Genomic DNA, 12,401 nt, shown 5'->3' with positions numbered 1-12,401 from the left:
ATTGCATTATTAATGCTTAATAACACACGAGTTATTGTAATTCGATTTTAATTTTTCCAGGTTATTGTGCCTTTATACAGGTCGTGCAAGAAGTTAATGTTTTCTTAGCTTAGACTCCTACAATATTATTCGTTACAGTTCTCAAAGGCAAGTGTCAGTTTAAAATAGTGAGATCAGCAGAATACAGAAAAAAATGACAGAACCAACATTTATATTTAGCAGCACTTCCATTGACGGTTTGTGTGAAGAAAGTGACTTCATGGTAAGCATGGATGACTTCAGTGTCATACAAAAGAAAGCATTGTTTAATAATTGTAATCTGTGATAATACATACAGTTACAAGGATTTGATAATATGCTGGTAAACACCCCAGTGACATTCAATTTAGAAATATTAACAAACATTTATGAAATTCCAAATCATTTATTTCACTTTTGGATTTATAATTAAATGTGTAATAGCTGCCAAAATAAAGTTTGCAACATAATAGCACAAAAATATTATTTTTCCAAGACTAATTATAAAAGTGGAGAAATATAATTAAAAAGACCCAAATTATATTATTACTGTTAACATTATCCTTCTGTATCAGAAATTTAAAATAAATGTGAATGGCTTTACAGGATGAAATAATTACTGCTCTGAGTTCTATCAGCAGCAATCTCCATGGCCTGTTTGCTGACTTTACTTCATCTCCAGCTTTTGTCTGTCTAGATTCAGACCTAACACGCTTGCAACGTGAAACAGAAACTCTTTGTAAAAACACAGAGTTTTTAATTGGTTCTCAGCTTCATGGCACACATCAAGGTAATATAATCAAAATTAAAATATTTATTATCAGTAATGCACTATAAGAAGCATACATATAAGTAAAGATAGGAGTCTGAGGTTATGTTGGGCTGTAATACTGACAGCAATGCTGAAACCTGTAACTCAAGACTAGTTCTCAAATGTTATTGATCTATGGACCTCTTATAGAGCCCATTTCAATTTAACAATGTAAATAAAATAGAACAGTGGAAAGAATGCCACAGTGTTACAAGAGGCATGAAGTTCCATGCTTTAACCAATTTCTTCTGATAGGCATTTTAAATTAGTTAATAGGTTAAACTTTGAGAATCACTAAATTATACTTACATACAGTGCCCTTCCAGTGCAACTGGTTTGAGACCAAAAATGCCATGGTTACACTCAGTCACAACAAATGAGTAATGGTTGTTTTAATCTTAAATAACATTTTGATATGTATGATTCAGAGCATACAAGTAACTTAAGCACTCAATGTGTAAAATAATGTTTCGGTATTAAATTTATTCATGATATGCAGGAAACAATCCCATGACTGAAACTTAACAACGCCATAACTCTGGTTACTGTCTCTCGTTTTATTCATGAAAACATCTGGTGGCCAGTTTAGAATTACTATTCCAGGATATTAAACTGCATTTCTTGTTACTTCATTGTGATAAATAATAAAATGTACCCAACTAATAAAACAGTTAGCCCGACATCTATATTTTTAGCAATGACTGAACTACATAGTGAACTGCGATACCTACGACAAAAGTATGAAGACTTGCAAAATGAATGGGCTAGCCAGCAGGAACACATGGGTTGGATGCAGGCTGAAATATTCAAAGTGCGCAACCAGATGCAGCAGCAGAGCCAATTTTGTGCATCCCTTGGATCAATCATGGGGAACCTTATTTGGAAAGCTTCAAGAATTCCTCCTGTTGTGGATATGCTTCTATCTGGGGTATAAATAAATTACTACAATTTACACTTGCTGATAAGTGATAGTTGGTACCACTACAGATAATATTTTTCTGAGTGGTGGAGACAATATGACATTAATTACAGGCAATAATTCTGGAGGGTGCAAGCTGTTCAGGCAATTTTAAATTAAGGCAAAGACACAAAAAAGTTGAAGAAGAGGCAAGATGGGCAGCTCGAGAAACAAAGAGGAGTTAAAGATTTTACCATCATTGAATTAATTTATTAGTATTTTAAAACTTCCAAATTACTTTAGAGAACAGAGAACATTAATTATTAGTGTGGAGCCTTCAACATAAAGAGTTATTTTTAAGTTTCACAATAAGTAATTGTTTTTTTTAGCTGTAAGCAACTGATATTCATGTGAGGAGATACAGTGAAATTCTGATAAAACACTGTAGGTTCCTTTTAAAGCAGTTTTTGTAACACTGCATCTTCAGTCTTATAAGGAAACAGACATTCAAACTTTAAAAATAAATCTGGTGGGTTTTCATTTATCTTGGAAGTAGCAGTAACATTTGGGTCATATATTTTGGCTATAAATAACTGAACTTTGGCTTTATCTATAGCAAGTGTGTTATTCCACTGTTGGCAAACACGTAAATAAATTAATTGAATTGGGGAAAAAAAAAATTGAATTGAATCAGTGTTTGCCTGTTATTGGCTTCTTGCTGTTGGCAAACACTTAAATAAATGAATTAAATTGAATAACTTTCAGCCTCACTCGCTAGTCTTTAAATGAGTCGACATTATCATCCTTTATCAGAATCATAATCCATATACGGTCTTCTATCAGCTGTAGTTTCCCACCATGAACACATTTACAATGAAGTCACTTTTCCCAGTACTGCACAACAGGGGAGGAAACAGGCAGCATTGATATTGGTTTACAGATTGCCACAGATGAATTTAACTGTCTTAATTACTGCCATCATAGAAATCAAAAGGTTAATCACAGTTAATACCAGAGAATGACACTGGACAAAATTATGAGCTAGTTCGACCCATCATACATCCACCTGAATGTTACTTTGTCTCCTTCATCTTCCAAGTGGAAATTCACTAAGAGGTTTTCCAACCAAGATTCTACATGCATTAATTCTTCCCCAATCTAGCTACCTAGTACACTAATCTACACATTGCCTCATCCTTCTTTAATCCAATATGTTCCTGAGAATTTGCTTTAGTATACTTGTAATTTATAGTCTCCCCTCGAATTAAGAGACTGTTTTAAAACCATACAAAGTAGGTGGCAAACATATTGTCTTGTATATTCTGATCATCTGAGTTTTGGAAAGCAGACAGGATCCTAAGTTTGCAGATTTCTGACGATGGTGCATTAAAGTGAGTAAAACTGTTCTTTCTGACTCCGTCCATCATCTACATTATAACACTACAATGGTTCAAAAGCTGCATTCTGCTTTCATCATCAGGTAAAAAGGCGGGAAGCAGATGCTCATGCAGCTTCAATTATTTGTTCTTCCAGTGAAAATCATTTTACATATTTATTGAAAATTAAACAGAAAACCTATCTGTTGGGCCCCCTGATGTAACACATACCACAGTCACAAGGAATACTGTAAATGCAATGCTTCATGTCCTGGTACGTAGCTGATAAGAAGACCAAATAACATTGTTATTTGCATATGCAAACTTCTGAATTTCATATTTTTCCATCTAAATAATTTAATTTTCAGCTGTATTCATATTTTAGAGTAAGAATAGTAGAATTATAATGTTCCAATGTGATTCCTATATCATTATTTTGAATTTCCTTTCAATTTCAACATGCTGTTCTCATGTAAAGGCTGATTATAATATTTGGATATGAATTTATTATCCAATGTAAGTTAATTAATAACTAATTGGAAGATTTTTTCTTTAACAGAACAGTTCAGTAAAACTGTATCCAAGGTCTCTTCTCTGAAACACTACCATTAAGGCCTATTTATTACACATTACAAAAACTACTGAATCAATACATAATGGGTAAAAACATCTGTAGACAAACATAAACATTATGTAAGGTATTAAGTAAGCCCAAGTTTTAATCTCTTTATTAAGACTTAAGAACTTCTTTTTTAAAAAAACTGTCTTTATTGATGTAATGCGCAGAATAAATTACAAACAGGCTCTCTCATGATTCTCCCAATATAAGGCTTAGTTCTGGAATAGAATCTATGTTACTGCCTAATTATGCATGAGGTAAATAACCATTTATTAAAATAACCCCCTAAAACTGACTCCAGTAGCTGTATCAGGGGCTCTCAACCCTTCAAGACCTAGGGCTCACACTTAACCTTTATCATCAATTTCCAGACTTCAAGAAAATGTATTAAAAATGCCAAGCAAATAGGTTCACATATTACTCAGTTGTTTTCTTAACAAATTTAATTGTCATTCTATTTTACTATTTACTTAAAATTATGTAAACATTTTACAGTATTTTCTCAACATGCACGACAATACAATATTATAAAAATGTGACACACAAAACACATAGACAGACTGCAGACTGTGAACACCTGTGTTAGAAGATTTTATTCTGAGTTGTAGTTGTCATAGTTTGAGTACAAGGTGGTGACTTTATCTGGAAGAAGATATAAATTACAAGACCATGTTGGTATATTTTATGCCCTGCTGTTTGCAACAGACTGCTGCCCTACTTCTGATGGAAAATGATGCAAGAGAATATTAACCTCATGTTCCCTTTCCTTTTAAGACTTATCTGTAAATCCTTAATCTCATTTAACTCTTCAAAATACTTTTTCTTCCTACACATTTATACAAGTACAGTCATTTTATTTTAAGACTGATGTACAAGTAATAACACCATGTAACTTTTTTGCTAACGAAACTGTGGAAAAGTACTGATCTAGACTACTGCTCTCTTCCGTTTGAAAACTATACGATATATGATTTTATATCTCTTTAACTTATTCCTTGCACTCTTCACAAGTTAATTTGATATAATACATAGATGTAAGTAAAGTCAGAAGTCATTAGTATTATTTAACGCATGGATGAAGGTCTTGTAATGTTAGACTAGCACTATTTCTGTGTCCTCCCTCCGTATCATCTTTGATATATAACAAAAACGATAATGGTTTCTTAATATTGTAAGAATAATTAACAAATAGCTTAGAATTGACAATGATCCGTCTTACAGAATAAAGTTGGAGACTTCCTGGCTATTGTGAATGGATCACTGATCTCATTTATGGAGACTTATGAGTCCTCCATGCCAGGTCAGTGTGCCGATGAAAGCCAGTTCATCATGTCTATGTGTGGTATTGTAACTAACATTGCTGCAGCACCAGCTGGTCGACAATTTCTTGTTAGCAACCCAAATGGGAGGGAGCTTCTTGAACAGTTCAACAGAATCCTTCCAGTTATTCCAGCACCTTCAGGAAATTGCTTGAAAAGGTATGTCATTTTTATTAACATCATCTGAAAGGAAAAGTTTACAGTTATAATAATCTAGTAAAACTGTAGAAGGAAAGACATTTTTACAAAGTCAGAGTGCAGTACACTGTTTATATTTTAATGTGTCTTCATAATTTTTGCATTCTCCCGTGGCTTCTTGTTTATAATCTAAGTACCAAGTTATTGCTATATCAAATGGTTTATTAATTTGACACTAGTTTCTCAGTATGACTAACATACATAATAAGCAAAAATAAATGAAGAGGAAAAGTATTCTCATCAATGTACATATTTCAATATGCAAGGCTTGGAAAGGATATATGTATCCCATTATATGTATCTGTGAGTGGCTATGGGAGTATACTGTTGAATTACATCATGACATTATTAAAATCTTTGTATGTATACTTAAAATCATTACTTTATTTTTATTATTTTGGCAATAGACTGTTGAACTGCATTTGCGTACTGAATTATGATCAGGAAAGATAACCAAGATCTAATCCAGTGCTAGGATCGTGAACTTGGCATGTAATGACGCGTATATATTTATCACCAACTGAGATTACTCTCTTGCCACTCAGATGACATGACGTAAAGATATGATTGGCCAATTTTGCCACCACTGATAGCTAAAGCACAGAGTGATCAAAAAAGTCATGCAACCCATTCCTGACACATGTTCTACTTGCAAAGAACAAATTACACTAAATAAATAAATACTTCATTCTCTGCCCACAGTGGGCTTTCACAGGGCCTAGAATAGGAGCAGGGGCTATACTTTTCTGTGATGGCTGTTATAAGAAAGGGGAACAAGATATTTCAAACAAAATATATGAAAATAATATAGTTATAAATTAACATAAAGTATCCAAGAACCTTGCATGAAGGCCAACTGTTTCAAAGCATTGTACACTGGTAAATAAATCAATTCTCAATATTCTAGGTTTTATTTGAATCTTGTAGTGTAAAAAAATATGATAAATACAATTTATGGTTAATCAGCTGCATTTTGACACTACATAATTGTGATTTATCTGGCCATCCATGTAACACAGTCTGAATTAAATCCCATATAAAAAGTTAGTATGTATAACATTTACATACTTTAGCATGGAAAACTGCAAATATAAGAACATACTACATGTGAAAATTAGATGTCATCCCTCATAAAGGAATTCTTGCAGTCGTGTAATGTAATTATTGTGGTGCTCCGTGGTACAACAATTGGTGTGCATTTGACTACTAATGGAATTTAACTGCACTGTACAAAAATTTATACACTTACATTGAAAGCTTTGAGCAAGTCTTTTAATGTGCCACATACCATTATTTGTGGAAAAACAGTGTCAAAGATCTTTGGAAATCTTGTGGCACAATTCAACTATCACGGCTCATATACCTAACAGAGGGCCTTCTTTGCTAACAGCTTTCCTTTTGCATTACCTCAAAGGGATAATCTACATAGATTAATTTCTGGACTAAAGTCTAGACCAGGGGTCATCAATTAATTTTATCTCAATCCACTTCAGAGGCTTGGCACATACCCAAGGTCTGATGTAATTTTTATAAACATGAAGATTTCTGTCTTATGGGTTATTGCGCGGTGTAGGCTGGTCGATGTTAACCAACGTTTAAAAGGTCATACTGCGATGAATCGCCCTGATGACAGAGGCAGTATGACCTCTGAAACGTTGGTTAACATCGACCAGACTACACAGCGCAACAACCCAGAAATCATCATACTCACTGCTGTGAAAACCTCAAATCTTACATTTTATAAACATAGTCATAACTCAAATTTATGAATGGTAGTCTGTACCTAGTAAAGCTCAGAAACAAATTAGTGAAAGAAATACTCATTAAAATGAAATGTCCAAAAAGAAAAGCAATAAGAAAGTATCTTATCATTATATCCAGTTTTCAATGAGAAAAGTGGCATTTCTTACATTGTGTCACAAGGTCAAAATCTGGAGTTAAGCTGGTTTAACCAATTCTGATAAGTGTTTGTGTCAGCTGAAATATCTGTTGTTTATGAAGTTCGTTTTAGAAAAAGCAGCCTTACAATCGTATGTTGACATGAACATAGTGCACAGCTTTATTGGCTTCTTCAGTTCAGGGTATTTCACTTGTAAATTTTGTCCATAATTGCTCATGATGAAGTTTGGATGGAACAGAGAAATATTCTTGAAATACAGTTAATTCCATGTGAAATGCACCTTTGTCACTACCAAACAAAACTGCTGCTTCAGTGCTCAATTACCATTTGCTGAAGCATAATACATTATTAAGAAATAACAAATCACACCAGGCACTGACTTTTTCCACAAATGCTTTAAATTGGCAGTGGTGAAGAAACAGTTTCTTCTGGTTCAAAATAAAATATCATTATCACCTTCTGCATAATGTTCTCAGGTCTGGGTCCAGTTTGCAACATATAACATTTTGATGTATAATGCAGTGATAATGCATCAAATTTGTTTAGTCATTTTTTAGATGGTGAACTAAACCTTTGTTGGTAGCAATCAATGCAGGAGTACTGTGGTATTTTGTGAAAAGTTATTAATACATATTTTTTAACTAAGGAAAGGAAAATATTAGCAGAGTAATGAAGTGTGTTTTTAATTTTATGGTCTTCCTGACATTTGACACATTCTGGTACTTTAACAATCGTGTTACAGCAAGGAGCTTTTGTATGTGTTATACATGAGGTGAAGACTTGTATGGAGCTCTTACCAGATTCCTAAACTCTTCTGAACTGGATGTGAAAAAATTAATAACAGAAAGTTTGGTAAGCACCCACCCCAAAGGCCAAGACCTCAGAATTACAGTGCAAATGTAAAGCACTAATATCACAACATCTGGTTAATTTGTTATGATGTATGACAATGCAAAACCGATACCAGGATTCTTTCACCGATCACTGGCTTAATGTTATATTAAATCATGACAGAATAGGTCCATGAATACTTTACTGCACTAGGTAGGATGCTAACAGCGTAAAGAGCTATAGTTATATCTGTGGTTGTCTTCTTATAATGACATTAAGGAAAATTACTAAAGTTTTTGTGTTTTGTGCAGACTTTTGCTAATGGCACTGTACAACACAAGCATAAACCAGAATGGACTCAAGTTCTTACAACAACAAACTGATCTGCTATCAGCAATAGCTCATGATTTTCAGACGGACACCACCTATGAACTGAAGCTTATGGAACTTCGACTCCTGCAGTCACTCACCTATGACATCCCCAACGGAAAAGTGCTTCGAGACATAATGAAAGAAGTATGTACAAGAGTCTTCCTCTAATAAAAACTAGCTATTATATGCTTCTTTCCAGTTTACAAGCAAATTTATTAATTTAAATCTGTCTTTGAAGAATTTACTAATGTACATAATCTGAAATAATTTATGATCCATGTTGTTTGGACAATGGCTGAAAGCAAAGTCCCCCCTCCATATGCTTTTTATTCAATATGAAATATGATACATAATTTCAACAAAGGGTTGAGTGTGTACTAAAAAACGTTTCTTTAAAACTACATAAAATTTTCTCATTGGCCAAATTTTGTTATAAGATATTTACCATTCTAACTTTTACGAACTAAACTATTCTATAAATCTATTAACAGCATACCACAGGTGTTCTTTAGGCATGGGCCACTAAGGCTTACATTACTTATTCTAAGGAAATATGGTGTAGATATTATTGGTCAAGTATGGTAAATATTAAATATACATAAATTCAAAACCTTTCAGAAATAAATTTTATATTATTAAAGAAATGTTTTGTTATGAAAAATAATTTTTAATTAGTGATGTTTGAAGAATCTTGTACAAGACCACTTGCGTGTAGGTATACTGGAAGCACAAATCTTTCCTCTTGTTTTCATAATACCATCTCCTTCTTCTGAATTGTAATCATATTTTACAGGTACCACTTGAGCTGATACAACCACTGACCCAATGCCCAGAACCTGAGATGAAAAATGTGGTCCAAGAAATACTGAACAACTTAGGGAGAGCTCAAACGATACATAAAACAAAGCCTTCTCAAGGTGACTTGCAGCAATCCAGGACTAAATATACTGGAGAATGTGAAGAAGCCTCTCCTTTTGGAGGCACTGGTATGAACAAGACTATAGGTGGCAGATAAAGTTCAGATGCTTACCATGGAACTGGATGTTGTAAGAAAAGTATCTTACATGTTGCAAAACACTGCATAAGAAATAGGAATAGTCACCTGATGCACATCATACAGATGAAAAATGAAGCTAATTGAAATTTCAATTTTGCATTGTCTAAAAAAATAATTTGAGTAAAAAGAACCAAGTATGTAAAAACCTAAATATTTCATTAATTAAAAGATATATTACATGGTTCACTTTACAAATTTGAGGGTGGCTGCTATTTTGCATGTGTAATCTTCAGCAGAAATCTGATTTAATTTGTTTAATATTTATGTTCTGCTTTAGTTAGGTGATAGCACTTATTTTACGGGTAGTATCCTATTGCTCAATAAGCAGGTACATTTCACTTTCTACCTGAATTTGAAACATATCCTGCAATATCTTTAAATAAATGCAATATTATTTATCACCACTCAAAACTGTTTCCTAACTCTAAAGTACTGTATTTTGTTTTTATGTTTCATGAATACAAACAGCTTTGGTAATATTCTTAAGCTGCAGTTATACAAGATGCTCATGGCCATATTTAAACCCTTAAATGCCTGGTGTGACCATATGGTCACATTAAACACATTCATTTTGAACCACAATAAAACATTCCTTTAAAAACCTACATGTCCCACAGTATGGCATACTATATGATTGGGTTTTGAAGGATCTTGTGACATGCAAGAAGTCTGATCATGGCAAGCCGCAAAAGATCAGACAGTCTCTTTAAACACTGTTGTTGATACATATTTCATCCTTGTTCTGATTATTTGTAAAAATATTCAATAAAAGAAAGAAAGGACAGACATTTCATTTCTCTACCAGTGTTAAGTGATATCAGCTAATGTAATTGTGTTGCCATATGCTCATGCTAGGTTGTTCCACCAATCAAAATCTAAGGACTTCAACATGCAAAGAGGCAAAGATATTCCACTCTGCAGCTACATGAACATCTTGATACCATAAGTTCAAAAAGATGGCTGTCTTCTGGGTTGTTGCGCTGTGTAGTCTGGTCGATGTTAACCAACGTTCCAGAAGTCATACTGCCTCCGTCTAGGGGCTAGGTTTATAGGTGCCAGAATGTGAATGGAGTAGCTTGCCCCGAGCCAATGGGAGCAGGCGTGAGAGTGGACCAATAGGAGTGCCACCCTATTGGCATATTCATCGCCCTGATGACCGAGGCAGTATGACCTCTGAAACGTTGGTTAACATCGACCAGACTACACAATGCAACAACCCAGAAGACAGAAATCTTCATCGCCCTGATGACGGAGGCAGTATGACCTCTGAAACTTTGGTTAACATCGACCAGACTACACAATGCAACAACCCAGAAGACAGAAATCTTCATCGCCCTGATGACGGAGGCAGTATGACCTCTGAAACGTTGGTAAACATCGACCAGACTACACAATGCAACAACCCAGAAGACAGAAATCTTCATCGCCCTGATGATGGAGGCAGTATGACCTCTGAAACGTTGGTAAACATCGACCAGACTACACAATGCAACAACCCAGAAGACAGAAATCTTCATCGCCCTGATGATGGAGGCAGTATGACCTCTGAAACGTTGGTAAACATCGACCAGACTACACAGCACAACAACCCAGAAGACAGAAATCTTCATACTCACCGCTGTGAAAACCTCAAATCTCACATGGTAGAAGTTTATCAGTGTTTCAGAAGTTCTAAACTTGTACCAATGTTTTTGGTGCTATAACCACTTACTATTGTGGGAACTTCTAATCCTACCAACTGCAAGATTTTTTTTTTTTTTACATTTCTTGTTCTGTGAACTTACATAATTATTTAAATAATATACCATCCTTCACTGTATTAAAACATCAGAAACCAAGTGGTACATAATGCAACTTATAAAATACTGAAATGTAACTGCTGTATATTCAAGATAATCACTGATGACACTTGCATACTCTTATTTCAAGCTATTTTCTGGTCCTGATGTGTCATAATAAACCACAAAAAGTTGGAAAGTGGTCTGATTAATTTTCCAACAGAACTCTTGTATGGTATCTTGGCATAAGAATGCATAATTCTTTAAAAAAATCAAGTAAAATAACAGCTTCATTGTCTGGCAGAATTGTTTCTTTCAACATCTTCAAACATGAAGCTTGTGACCTTGCTGCATATTGATGGGTTGTTGTTTTATCTGCTGTTTGTCATGGATACAGTTTTTGTATGACCACAATCATGAATTCACTGCCTGTAAACTACACTGTCTGCTACATCAAAATCATCAGCCTGAAATAATTATTTAATAACAGTCTGCAGTTGACTGTCATTTTTGGATCATACATGTCTGTGACTAATTGAAGCATACCAAGGGGAAACAAAAACAACAACTCTAGTCTTTCTCTTCTGGCAAAGCAGCAGCCATTAACTTCAAATTCTGATGTGAAAAATATACTAAATGCTTTCCCTTGGATTCTACTGTTACACACACACTATGGTGGCCATAAAGAAACAAAAATTTGAGAGTAAAATTTTTAAAGATAGGAGGTGTATTTTAAATTCCAAGCACAATTGTTTGAGATTAACAAGCAGTAGTATTTTCTGTTTATGAGTTTGCTGGATAAATGACAGAGAACTTTTCTCTGTAAAACACATTTATTGGCCTCATTGAATTTTATTGATTTTATTAATTCTTATTGATGTCATCCCATCTCTCTCGTTCACTGCCACAGTTGTTTTCGTCTGTTGTTTTATTTGTATTCTGTATCGACATAGGAGTGTCTCACAGATTAGTTAGATGCCCATGTTTGTATGTCTGTGAGTTACTGGTGTCCATTGTTTCTTGCTCTGCGAAATTCTGTGTTGAAGCTGTTCAAGTCTGAGGCTAGCTAGGGTGTCTGTCCTTCCCCTTTTACCTAAAGACGGAAGGAGATCCAGCTTCCGAAACATTGTAATTGTACAGAAATATAGATGATGGACAAAGTCCAAAATACCACTTTTACAGATTATGTAATGCATCATTGTCAGAAACCTTCAAACTTAACGT

General features: G+C 34.3%; 2 protein-coding genes across 6 annotated transcripts in view; one reads left to right on the top strand and one right to left on the bottom strand.

Moving 5' to 3' along the window:
* Window positions 1–127: 127 nt before the first annotated feature.
* Window positions 128–10,183, top strand: LOC110834332 (heat shock factor 2-binding protein). 2 transcript variants are annotated; one of them, XM_022073378.2, is made up of 6 exons: window positions 128–262; window positions 625–808; window positions 1,525–1,757; window positions 4,944–5,200; window positions 8,282–8,486; window positions 9,136–10,183. In XM_022073378.2, the coding sequence occupies exons 1-6, from the start codon at window positions 194–196 to the stop codon at window positions 9,355–9,357; spliced, it is 1,170 nt and encodes a 389-aa protein (XP_021929070.1). In that variant the 5' UTR covers window positions 128–193; the 3' UTR covers window positions 9,358–10,183. The 2 variants fall into 2 exon arrangements, with proteins under 2 accessions (XP_021929070.1, XP_021929071.1); XM_022073379.2 differs by lacking the exon at window positions 128–262 and adding an exon at window positions 344–361.
* LOC110834331 (uncharacterized) overlaps window positions 288–12,401 on the bottom strand; it is a 30,317-nt gene continuing 18,203 nt past the window's right edge. For 3 of the 4 annotated variants that reach the window (XM_022073373.2, XM_087340663.1, XM_022073375.2), the window contains exon 10: window positions 288–5,224. The gene's annotated coding sequence lies outside the window, so the exon portion shown is untranslated. Of the gene's footprint in view, window positions 5,225–6,131; window positions 12,271–12,401 lie in introns of those variants that run through there. The other variant, XM_022073374.2, reaches the window with a different exon arrangement.

Source organism: Zootermopsis nevadensis, unplaced genomic scaffold (genome assembly GCF_977971745.1).
Source record: "Zootermopsis nevadensis isolate Lab colony 2312 unplaced genomic scaffold, Znev_1.0 Znev_ptg000061l, whole genome shotgun sequence".
NCBI lineage: Eukaryota > Metazoa > Arthropoda > Insecta > Blattodea > Termopsidae > Zootermopsis > Zootermopsis nevadensis.
Note: the sequence above shows the minus strand (reverse complement) of the source record. Positions and strands in the feature narration are given on the sequence as shown.

Bases quoted from the DNA above. Each gene is read 5' to 3' on its own strand.
- LOC110834332 (XM_022073378.2), top strand. From the start codon at position 194: ATGACAGAACCAACATTTATATTTAGCAGCACTTCCATTGACGGTTTG. The intron at 263-624 runs GTAAGCATGGAT...ATGGCTTTACAG, and splicing joins GTGAAGAAAGTGACTTCATG to GATGAAATAATTACTGCTCT. The intron at 8,487-9,135 runs GTATGTACAAGA...CATATTTTACAG, and splicing joins TTCGAGACATAATGAAAGAA to GTACCACTTGAGCTGATACA.